Below are 18,871 nucleotides of genomic sequence, written 5' to 3' on the forward strand. Positions count from 1 at the left end.
CGAATTAACCATATTAACCGAACGCGCAGCCGGACTCTAGTATTCTGGAAGAGTGACAATAACTTCTAAGATTTTAGATGTGATGTTGCTACTAGGGAAAAACAACAATAATTTATCCGAGGGTAATTATATTGTTTACTTTACACACATTGCTTAATGCGATAATATGTTGCTTGCAACTTAATACTGGAATGGGTTCAGACGATAACCGTAAGGTAGATTATTAGTCACAGACGCAGTTGGATTACAGTCTATATATTATATTGTAATGCCCAAACGAATCTCATAATAATCATCTTGTCATGTATGGTCGGTATTCTGTGAATTGCCCAGCTGTAACTTGTTCACCCAGCATGTTATTTATATTTATAGAGAGACACATCTAGTGAACTGTGGGCCCCGGTCCTTTCCTTTACACTGATAAATTCAACCACTGCAATTTTGCTCTGTTTACTTACTATAAGCTCTGTTCTCTTTAATTACTGCAAACATCTCTTTCCACGTTGTTACGTTTAATCCTTTTGTGTTCAGCGAAAGCGGTGAGATTGACAACCTCACTGTAAGTTGGGGCCAAGTATTTTGGTTGTGTTGTGTGCAGGTTCCACGTTGTTACTGACGCTCGTAGTGCGCCCTGCCAATAGTCAGCTAGCAACAACTTCAGAAGTCACGCATTTCTCCTACTGGTCGATTAAACCTTGGTTTCTTACTGGGGAAATCTGGCTGTTGTGCTCATCACACCTTGCTCTTGGGGTTCCCCAACGTGTATAACTGCACACCATCAAAACTTTTTCTAGCGCCGTTGCCGGGGAGAAAGAGGATTTATGCAAGGGAAGCCTCTCATCTCCAATCTCTTTACTTTGTTATAGTTTTGCTTACTTTATTTTATTTTGTTTTGTTTGCTTCATTATATAAAAAACACAAAAAATAGTTTTCTTTTATAGTCGTCTTTATAAAAAAACACAAAAATAGTTTCTTTCATAGTTGTTATTTTGTTTCTATTTCATTATGTTATTCTCTAAGTACGATATGAAGGACCTATCTGTAGGTAGTGGTTTAATAATTGGGAAAGATAACATTGAAAAATTCTTCAATCATGTTAGTAAGCATAAAGATATTGAGGATAAATCCCTCGTAGAACTTGATCCTAATTATGAACTGCTGCAGCTTAGTTAGTTCAAATGCCAGAGGCTAGATTTATTAGCCTTAATCCTATAATGCAGCAAATGTTTCTTAAACTCCATGAAGTTGAGGATGATGAAAAGAAAGATTTTATCCTAGAAACTTTGCTTAGAGAATTTAAAGATGTTGTTATAGAAGCAAGAAAAGTTTTTGATCGGTTTGAGATGCTAGGCTCATGTGTAGATATCTTTGGCACACTTGAAAAAATAGACAAAAACCAAAAATATGAGAGAAAGTAAAATAGCAATACCTTTCAAATTAGTAGCAATTCATGAGGCTTGGGAAAAAGAATTTTGATTGGATTGTTCCTGAAAATCCATTTGATGAAAGTAGTGAACCTAAAAGTGCAGAGAAAGAGTCTTCTAAAACTTATATTGATAAAATACAAATCCTTGTTGAAAAGAGTTCTCGCATTGATCTTAATGCTTCTTCACTTGATAATACTTGATGCTCACTCTTTTTCTGCGCCTAGCTAAAAGGCGTTAAAGAAAAGCACTCTTAGGAGATAACCCAAGTTTATTTTCCGTAATTTTTCCTTTTTCTTGAGTCTTGGAAGTTATTACCTCTGTAATAATCTCTCCTTATCATTTTTATTTTGTTTTTGTGCCAAGAATAGCCTCTAATAGAAAGAAAGTAAGATTTGGGGAAGTTGTTGTCCTGAAAACAAATTTTGTGCTGTCGCCATAATTTTTTTTTTGGCTATTTGATTTTTTTCTCGGTCTCAATTCTTTTATTAACGTTGAGGGATGCTACTGGTTGATGGATCCCTGAGGTCACCCTCCCTATACAAAAAACTTTGTTCTATCTTTGTATATTTTTTTACCTGTGGTATTGTGGGCTACCTTATTTTTTCGATCTCTTCTGTTTAATTTCACCTTATTAACACTGAGAGACGATGTTGGTTGATGGGTTCCAGATGTTAGGCTCTCTGTACAAGAAATGTGTGCTATCTTGATTCTTTTACCAGTGATATTGCGGACTACTTTCCTTTTTCAACCCCTTCATCTATTGAATTTTTCTTTTTGATAAGTTTGAGGGACCTTGCTGGCTGATGAGTCCTAGATTTCAGCTCATTCCTACTACATTGTAGCTACATGAAAAATATAAAATATATGTTGAATAAGGTTTCGATCGCAAGACCTTGTTCAACATGACTGAACTGGGTGCCTTGCGCGGAAACAACTTGATGTTGTTAATTTCTGCTAAACATTCTTAGTTGACGATCTCCTATTTGAATATATGTTTGGTTGAAAACTCTGCACTTCTTCAATACAATTTGGTGAACATGTTTTTTTATAGACTATAATACAACGTATTTAGCCTTGAGATCTTTATTTTTGATGGATTAAGTCTTGATTTATTTTCTTATTTTTGAATCGTTGAAATTGACTTTATAAAAAAATTAAATTACTGAGTCCCATGTAGATATGCAGTGTCGGAGCCATGATTTTAAAATTATGCATGCACAATTGAAACCTAAGAATACAAAAGAATAAAACAACTTATATGTTGAACCTTCATGTTTATTTTTACTAACCATGTGATCTTAATGTTTTGGAAATGGCCAAAAGGGCACCAGTCGAAAAGTTATTGTTAGTTCTTATGCTGGCTTCATGTATACCCTAGAGTAAAAATAGTCCACCAACAAAGTTGGAAGGCTTAGATGGCTGGTTGCAGCCCCAAGTGAAATATTTGGTACTTTCTTTATTTCACGACTGACAATCCTGTTTGGAAACATAGAACTTGCTGGAGGGACATGGGACTTCAAATTTACAAGATGCGGTTCTCTTTATGCAAGGTTGTATTTCTAGATGGCTTTGGTGGATTCGAATTTGCGCTGGTTTAGACAACTCGGGTAAGTCATACTTCCTTCTTACACTGACTATTAATGGCAGTTGCATTTCTATCCGAAACAACCGAATTAGCATGGGCAAGTTATGTGCCTCTGTGTACTTAACCTGTAACGAATCTATATGAATCACGTACCAGGTTCAATCTACTAGTTTTCTAACGCCTCAGCCCAAATACAAATTAAGTATTTTCTAAAACGAAAATGCAAATTAAGATGCACATAAGGTCATAAAAAGGTGATCATACATGCCATGGGCGGCGCTGGGGTATTCCACTGTCTTCCCTGGAATACCCAAGATTTTGACGGAAAAAAATGTGGATATTTGGCCTAGCCCAACAAGGCAAAAACCAAGCCATCGACTGCACGCACGCAATCCCCTTTCGCTTGCACCTCACAGCACGCACGCGACGCACGCCCCACGCCCCACGATCGCCGCCGGCGATGCAGCCCGGATCAGCAGGTGACGGCCCCGCGCCCGCCGTGGCGGTGGCGCACCGGCCCCGCCCCCACCGACCCGAGCCCCTCCTCCCGTCCGCGCCGCCCCGCCCCAGCGTCCCCGAGAAGCGCTGAAGGTACGACCGATTTCCTCAGTTCCTTGCCCCCAATTTTGTTCATTGCTTGTTTCCTAGACAAATCATCCACTCCTACTAGCTTCGTAGATGCAAGTTTTTAATTTTCTGTTTCTTCTTCTTTTACTGTAGAAAAAGAAGAGTGGTATTGTTGGCAGTAGCATACATACAATGTGGGAAAAGGCTGCAAAAACAAGGAAAACGAATGAATCGTCCACACCGAATCAGACATCAACTGCCTGTAGTGTTGTTCATCTTGAGAGGAATTTGCAAATGTTGTTATGGCAAGCACCAGAGAGTAGAGAAAAAACCTCAACACCTCATGTAGAAATAGAAGATGATGAAATGATGCAAGCAGATTTAGAGGCACTTGAACATGATCCTCGGAAGCGGATTCTCATCTCAATGTATGGCAACATTTAGTCCACTTCATCTATTTGCTGCTTATGATCAAGAGAAGTTGGTTAAGCTTGCTACAAAGTTTTATGCTTCTGATTTTACAAGAGATGAACTGGCAAGGCTTCCATGGCAACTAAACATGTATGTTGCTAATTTGCGTAGAGATGAAAGGTTTCAAAACTTGAAAAATCTATGTGAGCTATCAGTTATGCTTGTCAAGACAAAGAAGCATGAACAATATCATATTGTTTACAAGCTTCTTAAGTTGGTATTGATTCTACCCGTAGCCACTGCTAGTGTTGAAAGGATGTTCTCTTCAATGAGCTATTTGAAGAATAAGCTAAGAAACAAAATGGTGATGATTATTTGAATTATTGTATGGTTATCTTTGTTGAGAGAGATTTCTTCAGACAAATAAAGGATGAGGATGTCATCAATCTCTTCCAAAAAGGTAACAATAAAGTTATAATGTAAGATGGAATATCGTTACTTTTTCAATTAAAAGGTACCTATGTATTCATCTCGTTATGGTCTCTTGAAAATTGCGCGCGTCCATTTATTTGTGAACGGAGGGAGTAAGAAAGATGTTGTGTGTGCAGGCGGCGGTGACATATTCCATGATGCAATCACGGGGCCACCCGCACGCCGCAAATCCCCGTCCTCCCGTCGCCGCCGGCGCAGCCAAAAGCGCCCCCCGCGAGGGCGAGGCACACTCCCACTTGGCTACCTCCTGAAATCCACATTGCCTCGCCGCAGCGGTTCATTGAACCTGGCCCTTCCACCCTCGCAAGGACACACTTTCTACCCTTTGATCAAACAGGAAAGGCCGCCGCCTCCCTCCTCTGAGCTCTGACTCCCACCCTGGTCCCTTCACCCTTTCCCTCCACCCCTTCGCCCATCCAAAACCGCACCACCACGACCAGCCACCCGCCTCCACCTCTCCTGCTCCGGCCTCGCCTCACCTCACTCCCCGTATAAAACTCCACACCGCCTCAGCCTCCCCATCCGTCCGCCGTCTGCCCCCCTGCTGCTTCGCCATGGCTCTCGCCCTCCGACCTCCCCGCTTCCAGCCGCTCGCCGCATCCATTTCCGCCACCTCCACCTCCTGCGCCACCTCCGCGAGGCCCTCCTCCTCCTCCCCCGCCGCCGCCGCCGCCGCCGCCATCTGCGCCGCCGCATCACCATTCACCGAGGCCACCTCCTCCTCCAGGTACCGCCGCGACGCCTGGTCCTACACCGCCCAAGACTCCTCCTTTCCCTCCTCCGCCGCCTCCGCCGCCGCCGATGCCGCGGCTTCCGGCCGCCGGGACGACGAGATCGCGCTGCAGCTCCCGGAGCTGCGGAGGCTCCTGGAGGCGCTCAAGGCCTCCAGGGGCAAGGGGCTGGAAGGGGACGGCGCCGCCAGCGGGCCCGGGAGGGTGGCGCTGGTGGGGACCGGGCCCGGCGACCCGGACCTCCTCACGCTCAAGGCCGTAAGGGCCATCCAGGCCGCCGACCTGGTCCTCTACGACCGCCTCGTCTCTAACGAGGTGCTCGATTTGGTCGGACAGGGCGCCAGGCTGCTCTACGTCGGCAAGACGGCCGGGTACCACAGCCGCACCCAGGTCTGTGCTTGTTTCAAGGTTTATTACTGTAATGTACTACAGTACTATGTTCAAGTGCCAATCTTGGTTCCTAATTCTGTCGGCCCGTTTGACGTAATGCAGGAGGAAATTCACGAGCTGCTCCTTAGCTTTGCCGAGGCTGGTGCCAATGTAGTGCGCCTCAAAGGCGGCGATCCCCTGGTAATACATTGTTTCTATTTTTCATCACAGTGCCTCACGATTTCTTGTGGCAACACCGGCTGTTAGCTTAAAATTGGTTTCTTTGAAATCACTCTAATGCTCAAACATTAAAATGGTTTTGATCAAATTATTCTAATTGCGAGTCAAAATAATAACTCATTCTTGTTTAACATTTGTCTAGGTCTCTAGGTTTTTTCATCATTCTCGCTTGACGATTTTTTTATACTAGATTATGATTTGGGAATACCATTAATTGATTATGGTTCTGTAGGATAGTGTTAGTTTGCATTCTGACAAAAGTTCTTGGATTTGATCATTTCAAAGTGGAAGAGATGCCAACTATTACGGTATGGCTCCTTGCAGTTAGCCATTGATCCTAAAAAAATAAGAAAGACATGAGGAGAACCACTGAGTCCTAATTTAGACTTTGTTGTATGCGCATCAATATTGAACAGCAATCTCGGTTCTGACGTAGGTGGCTGAGAGGAAAGGAAAATTAGATAGTGGGGGGCAACTATTTAGACACACAAGACCTCTCCTTTAATGTCTGTAATGTTAAATTCTCATTCTTAAAATCCTTCAGAGGTGGTACAGAACAAAATATGCCAAGTTGCAACAGTTCAGTATAAAATGCTAACAAGAAGAACGGTCTACTAGCAACCTTCTATTTTGAAGGATGTTACAAATCCCAACATTTCGATGATTCTTAAAATTATGTCTTTGTAAACATAAACATGGTCATACTCCACAGCTGAGAACTCATGTCAGTGATATACTCTTGTACCTTTACCTTGGAGGGAGTATGCTAATCATACTCTTTTCAGGTATTTGGAAGAGGTGGAGAAGAGATGGATTTCCTACAGCAACAAGGGATTAGAGTTGAAGTTGTTCCAGGTACAGTAAGCCTCTGATGGCATCTTTGATAATTTGCACTGTCATCTGTGAAACAGTTTCGAATTGCTTACACCCAACCATCTGCAGGCATTACTTCTGCTTCAGGAATTGCAGCAGAACTTGGTATTCCACTTACGCATCGAGGTGTCGCCACCAGGTAATGTCCGCATTGCTCCCTCTTCTATCATTCTTCTGATGTGGCCAACTGATATATTCTTCAAATTCTATCTTTTATTTGTGCATTATTTGTTGTCTTTTATTGAGACATGTTTTCTTGAAAATACTTCTAATTCTCAAATACACATTAGCATGCTTGACTGATTTAGTACATATTGCAGTTGATATTCGATGCTTTCCTAACTTAATACTTCAAATGCATGGCATTGCGCGACCTGATTTGGCAATTAAAGCAGTATAGTAGAATTATTTGACACTATTACTCCATTGGTTATCTCTCTCTTTCTTAGGTCTTTTATCTTTGAATAGAAGTATGGAAATGAAAATATTTTACCTTGAGTGGAAAGAATAGCTTTGCCATACCTAGATGCTCCCGGCCATCACCCCCCCCCCCCCTGTAGTATGGTAGGCTGTAATAGGATAGGTGGTTCTACTCTATTTCTGACCTTGTCTGACAGCGCGCCCTGCTGCATGCCTGCATTTTATCTCTGCGCTGACACTTGTGTGAATATGTGGTTTCATTTCCTGAAATGTGCTGTGGGGTAACCCCTATTTTTCCTCAAAAAAGGTGTTTGATTAGTCTGTTATTCTATATCATGGTAAATGAACACACTGGCCTAATTCATTTCTTGTGATGCGTTATGCAATGAGTAAGTGTTTATGAATGGTGCGTAGTAAATTTTTGACACATAATCTTTTTGCAGTGTCAGGTTTTTAACGGGGCACTCTAGAAATGGTGGAACAGATCCTCTATTTGTGGCAGAGAATGCAGCTGACCCTGACACAACTTTGGTTGTGTATATGGGTCTATCAACACTACCATCTCTGGCTCCAAAGTTAATGAAGCACGGCCTTCCACCAAATACTCCTGCTGTTGCAGTAGAGCGTGGTACTACCCCCCAACAGCGAATGGTATGTAGTCATAGAGTGTGACGCCTAAAGTGTTTAAACATAACCTTCCCGTGCTGAATATTTCCTTTGCTGTAGGTATTTGCAACGTTAAAGGATCTTGTGGACGAGGTCCATTCGGCGGATTTGGTCTCTCCAACTCTGATAATTATTGGAAAGGTGGTGGCTTTGTCGCCCTTTTGGGTTGAGTCATCTGAACAGGATGCACTGACGAATGAGAACTCGCACAAAACTGAGGCCAAAAGATAGCAGTTTTCTTCTGAATAAATACAAAGCATCTTGGTGAACGTCAAGTGAGATATAAGGTTATCTAATCTGGCTTACAGTAGGAAATGCGGAACATAGGACATCCTGAACTCGGATAGAGCAAACAGAGGAAACATATATTATGAAACTGCACAAGATGTACATATCAACCACAGAGAACAAGGTGCACTTAATTCGGTGCTGGCAGACGGTGATGTGGCTTAATCTACTCAACTGCAACAATTCTTCAGCTTAGTTGAGACTTGGCCATATGTATATCTCGATGAGAGGTGGGAATTGTTTTTCCTCCCCTCTGTGGCAGTATTTTATTGATAGGCCGCTCTTGCCTCTTGGAACCTCTATATGTTAGCCGCTGTATGTCAGTATTTGTCAATGTCTATGTCAGGCTCTTTTGTTCGGTTTGATAAATTTTTTGAGCAAGTTCGTGAAACCTTTTAAATTAACGATAGTGTCTTTTCCAAACAGTTTTTTTCCTGTCGTTTTGTCTTACGCGGATTGTATGACTTGGTAAAGACATGTCATGTCTACAGTAGCCTAACTTGTGCTCTCCCAGCCGATAGATGAAAAATACACAGCCTTGATCTATGCACTGCACAAAAAAGCTGTGAGATTCCTGTAGCAGTACCTTCTACACCTGTAGCGCTGCTCTTCTGTAACAGCTCATGTGAGCCTTTGATGTTTAACCCAACGGCTAAACAATTTGGCAAGTCAGAGAACTGTCTGGATTCTCTTACTTGCAAGAGCAAGATCTGCTTGTGATTGATTTGCGCCGGACACCATATTGGACCGCGTCGGACAAAAAGCTGTCAAAAAAGTTCGGGCTCGTCAAACTGTGCGAGCTTGAATCGTTAGAGGCTTGGCTCGTGCTCGGCTCGAGACCTTAACAAACCGAGCTCAAACATTGATTGAAGCTCGCGAGCTTTCTGCCTCGAGCTCGAACTGTTCGAAAATGTTCGGTAAGAGCTACTACCTCGCGTATTCCAGCTCGAGCGCGTTTTTTAATGCATGCACCTTGGTGGCCAGCAGGATTAGCCCAACATAGTTTGAGGGAACGAAGCATGTGCAGGCCTCACCCCAACTCCTTTGCTGTATGCTGCAGCCCACTAAATAGCTTAACACGATCCAACAAAGTCAACATCCTGGCATTGGCAAAAAATAAGATGGACGCTTTTTAGTACCACCTCGCTAAGCCAGCAACAGTGTAGACTCGGCAGCGTCTATAAAGGGGAGACAGGACTCAGGATCGTGGAGATAGCAATAATAATTCCCAAGTGCTAATAAGTGCTCGGTGGCCAGTTTGTCGCCGCGAGCCCTCGATTTATGGCCATCCGATGGCTTCTGATCAACGCGGTTGATGCGTCCCGCGACTTGCTCGTCTCGACAGTTTCCACCTTCCGTCTAGCGCCCCGCCGCTTGTTCGCTCGTCCGTCCCCCATTCCCCACAACCTCCTCTGTAGCTAGGGTTTCGATCGGCAAGCTGGACGCGCCGGCGGATAGAGAATGCGCGCAAGAGGGCGTCGAGTTTGTCCATGGAGAGCTAGCCTCGCGCAGGGAGAGGGAGATCGTTCGAGGGCGAGGCGCGAGGGAGTGCGCCGAGCTCAGAAGCGGAGGTCGACCCGCGCGTGAGGGTGATGGAGATCGGAGATGAAGAACGAAGAGCGCCATAGGGATTCAAGCTCGGATTCGTGATTTGCGAAAGCGGCGGCGTTTACATTGTGGATCCTGAGGTTAGCCCTGAACTCAAAATTCCCCTGAATCCATACATTAGTAACGTTAATCCAAGGTGTTTTGTTTGATTTTTTTGCGTGAATTTCATCTGTACACCAGATCCCTCGGTTCTACCATTTCCCCTGGTTTGCTTAGCCGCTACTGCGGAATTTATGTAGACTGTTCGATTTTAGTTGGACTACGATGAAACCAGACGAGAGGCAGAGGATGAGCAAATCAGATGCGTGTAGCTTCTTTTGGTTCTCATGGTTCTAATTAGTTTTTGAAGGTTTGGTTGCCTAAGATATGTGATGGGACAATGTTTTACCACTGGATAGGAAGTTGAATAGATTAGGCACGTTTCTCACATTAATTTTGCAGGAATGGGGGTTGACCACATGATATATGGGGTCTCTATCGGGATCTCGTAATGTTGACATGTCGTACTTCAGACATGGTAGTAGCTTATTTAGACCACAAAACTGTGTAGTTCCAGCCTATGAGTTTGGTCACTTCTTGTTGGACCACAGTCTAGTATAGCAATAGGATGATCTTCCAGGAATTTTTGAGCTTCCAATTTATTATCGGAGAATTAAAGCTTTTGCTGATATTATCATCCCAATAACCAATGACCAATCGGGCAAGAGGAAAAAGGCACTTGGATAATTAACTAGTACAACATATGGCTCTATGGTATTCAGGTTAATTTGTCTTGGTAGTACATCGCTAGAGAACATGAGATAGCTCAGCGCGGAATATATAAGGACTGTGGTCTTAACTAAGGTGATCATCATAGGTAAGTTGATGTGTACCAGTTAATTAGATTTCTGTTTGGAACATTGACCAGCTGTGTTTTCTCAACAAAGTTAAGTTGCCTACACCATGATATTAAGTTGAATTTCCTACATGGTAAAGTAACATATAGCATTTAATTAAGTTGATTACACAACAGATTGTGTTATTGCTGAAAACCGGTGCAGGTTTTAAGATCACCCTGCTTTTTTCTTGAGTCATCCAAGAGTTTGAAGGTTCTTGAGTTTGTGGGTGTAACTAAGTTGTGGTTATCAGATACATAGTTGCTTCTCGGATGTAGGTAAGTTGCATTCTTGGTTTGACTATGTTGTTTCTTGTATAACTAAGTTATAGTTATCCCATCACCTAGTTGTTTTTCGGGTGTAGGTAAGTTGCAGCCTTGGTTCCACTATATTTAACCCATCACCTAATTGCTTTTTGGGTGTAGGTTAGTTGCAGTCTTGGTTCCACTGTGTTGTTTCTGGTATAACTAAGTTGTAAGGACTGTTTGGACTGAGCCCTTGGCGTGCCCTGCCAAATTTTGGCAGCCAATTTTTTGCTCTCCGCTCGCGCACGATTTCGTGTAATAATCCATTGGCAGGCATGGGATGGGCCTGGGGTCACCAATTATTTTGCACCCAATCAAGCAGCACCAAAGCCTCATGGGTGTGTATTTTGGTAAGGCTGGCCCTGGCGCAGAACCAAACGCACACGTAGTTATCTCATCGCCTACTTGCTCCGGGGTACTTAAGTTGCAATCTTGGTTCCACTTAATTGTTTGCTGGTTTAACAAAGTTGCAGTTATCCCATCACCTAGCGTGATCCTACAAATAGAAGTACATGGTTTTGTCCTCTGCTCAGGCATATTTCACTGATTTAGGGCTTTTAAGTTGCTTATGAAATTTAATTAAGTTATTTACTCATCATTAAGTTGTATAGCTAGGTTTTTTAGCCCCCCTCAAGTTGATATTGATATGCAGAAGCATGGTATCCATTTTTTTCATTGGATGAGTTTTTTAACCTTCTTAATTAAGTTAATTAGTGTTCCTTATTACGTTATTTTGCAGATCCATGGAATAGGTTTTGTTTGTCTGACTGGACAATAATCAAAATGATAAGTTGCTTAGACCATTAATTAAGTTGCTTATTGTCCATCTATTATGTTGTTTTCTGCATATGCACAGAATTGGTTTTTGTTGTCTAACTTGGCAGTCATCCTTTAATTAAGTTGCTTAGCCCATCAAGTTATTCACTGTCTCCTTATTAAGTTGATTTTTTTTGTACATATAGGGGATCCTAGGTTTTTTAGTTGTTAAGTATCTGACCATGATTGGATTGGATGGGTGTCTAGGTTTTGTGTTTATTCCTCCGTAAATAGGAATTTCTTATTCCCTTATTAAGTTGCTAAGTTTTATTATTATTGGTTCATCCGAGTGTTCTCTTCCTTCTAAGCTGTGGCATAGAATAGTTTGCTGGTTGGCACATGTACTAAGTTGCTTTATTATCGGTTCATCCGAGTGTTCTCTTCCTTCCAAGTTGTGGCATACAATAGCTTGTTGGTTCACACATGTGATAAGTTGCTTTATTATTGGTTCATCCATTTGTTCTTTTCTTCTAAGTTGGCTGGGGCATTAAATACTCTGTTGGTTCACACCTGTGCTAAGTTGCTTTATTATTAGTTCATCCATGTGTTCTCTTTCTTCTAGGTTGGCGGAATGATGTACTTTGTTGGTTCACGCTTGTGCTAAGTTGCTTTATTATCGCTTCATCTAAGTGTTCTCTTTCTTCTAAGTTGCAGCATATAGTATTTTGTTTGTTCAGACTTGTGATAAGTTGTTTAAATACTGATGAAACCAAGAGTTCTATTTCTTCTAAGCTGTGGCGTACAATACATTGTTGGTAAACGCTTGTGCAAAAGTTGCTTTACTATCGCTTCATCCAAAAGTTCTCTTTCTTCTAAGTTGGGCATAGAGTATTGTTTGTTTAGACTTGTGCTAAGTTGTTTTATTATTAGTGCATCTTAGAGTTCTATTTCTTATAAGTTGTGACATACAGTACATGTTGGTTCACGCTTGTGCTAAGTTGCTTTATTATCGTTTCATCCAAGTGTTCTCTTTCTTCTAAGTTGGGGCATAGAGTATTGTTTGTTTAGACTTGTGGTAAGTTGTTTTATTATTGGTGCATCTAAGAGTTCTATTTCTTCTAAGTTGTGGCATACAATACCTTGTTGGTTCACGCTTGTGCTAAGTTGCTTTATTATCGCTTTATCCAAGTGTTCTTTTTCTTCTAAGTTGCAGAATATAGTACTTTGTTGGTTCACACTTTGTGGTAAGTTGTTTTATTATCGATTCATCCGAGTGTTCTGTTTTTTTTACAATACTTTGTTGGTTCACACTTGTACTAAGTTCCTTTATTATCGGTTCAGCCGAATGTTTTATCTAAGTTGTGGCTTGCAATAGTTTATTAGTTCACACTTGTGCTAACTTGTTCTATTATCAGTTCATCCAAGTGTTATATTTCTTCTAAGTTGTGGCATAAAATACCTTGTTGGTTCACACCTGTCCTAAGTTGCATTATTATCAGTTCATGCAAGTGTTATCTTTCCTCTAAGTTGCTGCATACAATACTTTGTCGGTTCACACTTATGCTAAGTTGATTTGTTATTGGTTCATCAGAGTGTTCCCTTTCTTCTAAATTTTTATATGCCGATATACAATACTTTGTTAGTTCACATCTATGCTAAATTGCTTCCTCGTAAGCTGCGTAAACTTCGATGCTAAGTTGTGCAACATTGGGTAGGTTAGGTGTACAATTTGTTATGCAGCTAGATGTACATGTTGATTCGTTGTGATGGTAGAGGGGCGTTTCGTGTGTGTCTAGAAATAGTGCACGTGAAGGTATGAAAGTTGCCCAACAATCTTAGAACTTGCAGTGATAAGCTACATTTTTGCTTGGACAACATCATCAACTTTTAATTGTCTTGGTATACAGTAATGGTTCTCTGTTTTTTCCTGGCTAGATTCATCATTACAACGAAAAATGGAGGATAACGGAAGGAAGTACATTAGCTCCCTAGATGACAATGCAACATAACTCTTACTCGTTGCTTTTTGGTTTGGCAAGAATCTGGATAGGAGCAAGGTGGGTGCTTGATCCGCTTGAAACAACCAACAACCAGATTTTGGAAGATGTCAACTAGTGGAGATTTGTTTTCTTCATTCTTGGTCTTTTTCCAACTATCGTTGTTATGTCAACAAGTAATATAAAGTTCTAGATTTTTATAGCTAAGTTGAGCGTTAAGACATTAGAGATTTCCTGTGTCAGTTGATATTTTCAACATGCGCAAGATACAAACTGATGCTGTGTATTTTAGCCAATTTTGAGCAATATGTACCATTTTGTGAGCTGCTTGTTTTTTTGCCGGAAATGCACAATATAGGTCACGTGAAATTACACACGTGCGAAAAAAAGTGCGGTATTGCATGAAATTTCTTGTAGCCTGGCAACGAAGAGGCCACGAGGGGACCCGTTATTGTTTGGTGCGTGGTCATGGTGTGTAGAAAATAGATACTTTCCGTAAATAGCTATGTCACAACCAGAACTTTCCTTTTTCGGGTGAGGGCCAGGTAAGACAAATGAGCCACCGTTTGCTCCCTAGACCTGTCCTAATAAGGACAATTTAAGGCGCGTGTCAGCGTACAGGCGCATGCACCAGCCATTATTAAAAAACTTGACGTGGCTCGTTAGCTTTTCAAGCCTTTGCCGAACCGAGCTCGAACCAACAAATAAGCTCGCGAGCCGAGCTCGAGCAATAATTTAGGCTCGTGAAGTTAATCGAGCTCGAGCCGAGCCGGAGTGTATTCGCTCGAGTTCGGCTCGTTGACACCCCTAACGTCAAGAAAAAAACAATACAGCAGCCAAACCTTGAGCCAAGCTCCACTGTCCTCGACCCCGAGTACAATGGGCATGTACTTGTCACAGTACAAAATAGGGCAGCAAACTGACAAAAAGATCTATATGAATTCTATTTCATGAATAGGTATCCAATCAAGTGTCACGCTAAGAGCATCTCCAGTCGCGTCCCCAAACCGTCCCCCAAAGAGATTTGGGGCGCGCTGAACAAAAAAATATTCCCAGCCGCGTTCCCCAAAACCTCTTTTTGTCCGACGCGGTCCAATATGGTGTCCGGCGCCCCGAGCCCGTCCCCGTTACACAGGTGACGCTCCGGGCACGACGGACACAACGAAAAGCGAGGCGAAGAGACGTGGGCCCGACGCGTCAGCGACATAGGAAAAATTCGTCCCCCTCTCCCGCCAAATCACGCCTCTCCCGCCCTCTCCCGCCGCGCATTTATGCCCTCCCAACACATTTGACCTCCTATCCCGCCGATTCATTTCTCCCTCCCGCCGTCGCTACTCTGTTCCTCCCGCCGCGGCTACCCTCTCCCCATCCATGGCGCCGCCGACAGCCCCCTAAAAATGGCCAAGAAAGCGGCCAAGAAGCCGCTGGGCAATGAGACGAAAGGGGCGAAGGCGCCATTCGCGAAGCCACCGGCTCCGAAGAAGAAACCGGAAGGCTGGACCGATGATCAGTGGCATCAAGACTGTCTGCGCCGAAAGATACCGACGACGGAGCGGAAGGGACGGAGGGCGGCGCAGCTGGAGAAGAAGGCGTTGGCGGCGCGCGCGCACCAGCACACGCTGGCCGGGTGTATCGCTGCCACCAACGCGAGCCCATGGAGTACGTCGGCGCTGGTGTACATTCCGGGAGTGGTCTCTCCGTCGACATCCGGGTTCTACAACGACGGCCCCTCCGCCACTCCCGGGTGTGTGGTGCCAAACTTGTCGCCGCACTACCAGGATACGCTGCCGCATGGCGGCTTCAACCCCAACGCCGTCTTCTACTCCCCGGCGTACGAGCAAGCGCCCCATCGCGAGCCAGGACCCGGTGCGGACGGCGCCCCGTTCACTGGCCGCAGGGGCCCGCTCGAATTCGACGGCGCTGGTGCTGAGGAGGAGGGGGAGGGGGTGGAAGACAAGGACGAGGACGAGGACGAAGAGGGTGGCGACGAAGAGGACGACGAGGGTGTTGGTGAGGATGCCGATGATCTCGTGGAGGTTGACGCGGTCGGCGTGAGGAAGATGAAGAAAGCGTCGGGCACACGAGTCATCAAGTGGACGGTTCTGGAGGATCAATGTCTCTGCGAGCCATGGTCGACGGTGAGCCATGACTCCATCATTGGCGCCAACCAAAAGTACGGGAAGTATTGGGCGAGGATCAAGGCCGAGTTCGATGAGCGCAAGCTGATCAACAGCGACTACAACAAAGTGAAAATGAAGAGGAGCCAAAAGGCAATGTCGACGCGATAGGTCATCATCCATGCGTGGTGAACATGTTCCATGGGTTCCATAGCGAGACTGAGACCAGAGGCGACAACGGCATCGACGTCAGCGGCATGGTACGACTCTTTCTTAGATAATCTGTAGCGCCTACTGTTTGTTCGACGATCTGATTGTGTTTCCTTTGGTTAGCTCGACAAGTCCATGGATATGTACCGGAGGTACTCGGAAGGGAATAAGCCGTTCGCGCCGATGCATTGCTATAGCAAGCTAAAAAAGACAAAACAAATGGCAGTTGACCTGGATGCGCTGCTGGCAACATTGGCAGGGTGTCCTATCGGCAACAAGGTTGCCAAGGCCGACGCTGCGTCGACCGAGAAGACGCATGCGTCGATCACACAGTACCTCGTCGAGGTCTCCTCGACCTTGCTCTCCCGCGACAAAAAGGCCGACGAAAGGTGGGCGGCGCTGCTCAAGTGGCAAGAGGAGAAGATGGAGCTCAAGAAACGCAAGGACAACATGTCCCTGCTGACAGCATCGACAGAAGGAATGTCTCCCCGGATGCGGGCGGTGCACAACTTCTTCAAAAGCCAGATCCTCGACGACATCGAAGTCAAAATGGCGGCAGCCCGGCCAGGCAGCGGCAGCAACCCCAACCCCGGAGCAAGAGCCAGCGGACGCGTCTGCGATAGCATCTGCTAGTACACCTGCGTCGGCCTCTGCGTCGGCGACCGAGCATGCACACTAGGCAGATCACGATGAGGTCATCGTGATCGACGGGCCTACATCGACTCAGGATGTGCCGTCGGTGTCGCCGTTGCCCAACCCCTTCCCCTTCTAATTTTTACGTCGGCCTGTAATATGATCGCACACGCAGATCGCCGCTACTCTTATTTCGACGATTTCGACGGGAACGATCTCTTTTGAATGCAAATTATTTGAATTTCTGTTTGAGGACGGCGTTTGGGAGACGCGACTAGAGAGCGACGTCCCCTAAACGCTTTCACAAACAAAATACGTCCCCAAACGCTCGATCCGGCGCTGTTTGGGGGACACGACTGAAGATGCTCTAATGGCTACAAGTACATAAAATATACAAAGCCGAAGCAACGATTATTAACAAAGTATTCTCTTGTGTCTACATTAGAGCAAGTACAATAGAGTCCAGTCAGCTGACTATAAGATATTAAATAATATATTTTAGATGAGTTGGAGGAGAGAAAAGAGGAGAGAGAAGAGAGGTGGGCTACTATGCAATAGCCAGCTCTTGCACATGCTCCTAGACACCTTGTGAGAGTGAAAGGTGGATCATATATTAGTAAAGTACTACATTTTTATAGCCAACTATTGTACATATTAGCTATATAATGACTACAAATGATATGATATCTTGTTATAGCCAACAGTTGGCTATGCTATTGGAATTGTTCTTATTCTACACACGGCAGAGCTCTCCGCCAAGCGAGAACAAATGATGTTGTCCAAACCTGGTCAGCTCCCGCTTGTTAATCCCACGCTTGAACCGGCGGCCGGCGGCCGGACGGAGACGAAGCTTCATTCGCCGCTTCGCTCGCGCCGGTCTCGAGTGTCCCGCGAAAACCAAAGTGCCCGGCGGCGGTGGCTCGTTGGTGTGTGCATTTCGCCGAGAGTTAGGTAGGGTTCAGCACATCTCCAAAAAAAAAAGTAGGGTTCAGCATGCCAGTTGGGCTTTTCTGTGGCCCACGAGCTGAAAGCCCCATTACTCACGGCCACACCTACCTGATCGAGCTAAGTTCACACACAAAAATGGGGGAGCTGCTTTACACCGACCTGGTCGGTGTATAGCAGCCACCGACCACCCCCCAGATCTTTGTTGGGCCGGCCCACGATTTGCTGAGACTGTTTGCTGTGTATTCGGTGCGGACGGGCTGGCCCAAGTTTGTTTTTCTTTTTTTTCTTTTCTCATTTTTTCTCTGTTTTAAATCTGAACAGTTTCAAATTTGAACAAAATTCGAATTGAACGATTTTAGAATTTGAACAAATTTCAAAAATTGAACGATTTTTCAAATTTGAACAAATTTTGAAAATTGAACGATTTTCGTATTGAACAAATTTCGAAAATAGAACGATTTTCGAATTTGAACAAATTTCGAAAATAGAACGATTTTCGAATTTGAACAAATTTTAAAATTGAACGATTTTCGAATTTGAACAAATTTTGAAAATTGAACAATTTTCGAAAATTGAACGATTTTCGAATTTGAACAATTTTCGAATTTGGAAATTTTCGAATTTGCACAGTTTTTGACTTTGAACATTTTTGAAATTTGAATTTTTTTTAGTTTGAACAAAAAGAAGAAACAAAAAAAAAAGAAAGAAAACAGAAAAGAAAAAGGAAAAAAATAAAAAAACGAAAAAAGAAACAGAAAACCGAAAAAGAGACAGCGAACTGGGCCTGGCCCATACCCGACCAGGGGTGTGCGGTGGCCGTAGCCACCGACCTGGTCGGTGTATAGGTTTCCCGCAAAAATGGATCGAGCTGAATTTTTTTTGACACAAATCGAGCTGAATTTTGCGCGATGCAAAATTACAATCTGCTGTACTGCCTCATCTCTGTCCGTAAAAGGTTATCGTAAATTTATTTAAATTAGTGGAATGACTGTCCTTTGCCACAGTCTCTTAATTTTTCTATTATGGTACATGTAACATAAAACTAACTAATATAAATATCGGAATTGCTAGAAATCAGGCGCCTGAGATTTAATAAATCTCAATCACCTAATCAATCCATTAGATCAAGTGCATCAAAATTCGTGCAATCTTCTTGTTCCGAGGTTCGCCAGGGACGCTGCACGCTGTGATTTTGGACGCGGGCCGCTGGTTATCGTTTTGTCGTGGGCTGTTGCGTTCTCATGGGCTTCGCTTTGGCTCGCTTCTTTTTCGTGCCTTTGTAGCAGTTGGCGTTTAGTTTTTTTTTGTTGCTTTATTCTCTGCCTCGCTCTTGTTCGTTGAAAACAAGTTAAT

At 43.9% G+C, this 18,871-nt stretch overlaps 1 protein-coding gene across 1 annotated transcript; it reads left to right on the forward strand.

Moving 5' to 3' along the window:
• The first annotated feature begins 5,015 nt into the window (after positions 1-5,015).
• Positions 5,016-8,492, forward strand: LOC124661575 (S-adenosyl-L-methionine-dependent uroporphyrinogen III methyltransferase, chloroplastic). The gene is made up of 6 exons (XM_047199447.1): positions 5,016-5,603; positions 5,706-5,783; positions 6,608-6,677; positions 6,765-6,834; positions 7,559-7,766; positions 7,842-8,492. Exons 1-6 carry the CDS (start codon positions 5,037-5,039, stop codon positions 8,010-8,012), a joined length of 1,164 nt encoding a protein of 387 aa, XP_047055403.1. The 5' UTR covers positions 5,016-5,036; the 3' UTR covers positions 8,013-8,492.
• The last annotated feature ends 10,379 nt before the right edge of the window (positions 8,493-18,871 follow it).

This window comes from Lolium rigidum, chromosome 6, assembly GCF_022539505.1.
Source record: "Lolium rigidum isolate FL_2022 chromosome 6, APGP_CSIRO_Lrig_0.1, whole genome shotgun sequence".
In the NCBI taxonomy this organism is placed as follows: domain Eukaryota; kingdom Viridiplantae; phylum Streptophyta; class Magnoliopsida; order Poales; family Poaceae; genus Lolium; species Lolium rigidum.

Excerpts from the sequence above, each read along its gene's own strand:
- LOC124661575 (XM_047199447.1), top strand. The coding sequence starts at position 5,037 with ATGGCTCTCGCCCTCCGACCTCCCCGCTTCCAGCCGCTCGCCGCATCC. Across the intron at positions 6,678-6,764 it reads TAGAGTTGAAGTTGTTCCAG|GCATTACTTCTGCTTCAGGA; the intron begins GTACAGTAAGCC and ends AACCATCTGCAG. Across the intron at positions 6,835-7,558 it reads CATCGAGGTGTCGCCACCAG|TGTCAGGTTTTTAACGGGGC; the intron begins GTAATGTCCGCA and ends ATCTTTTTGCAG.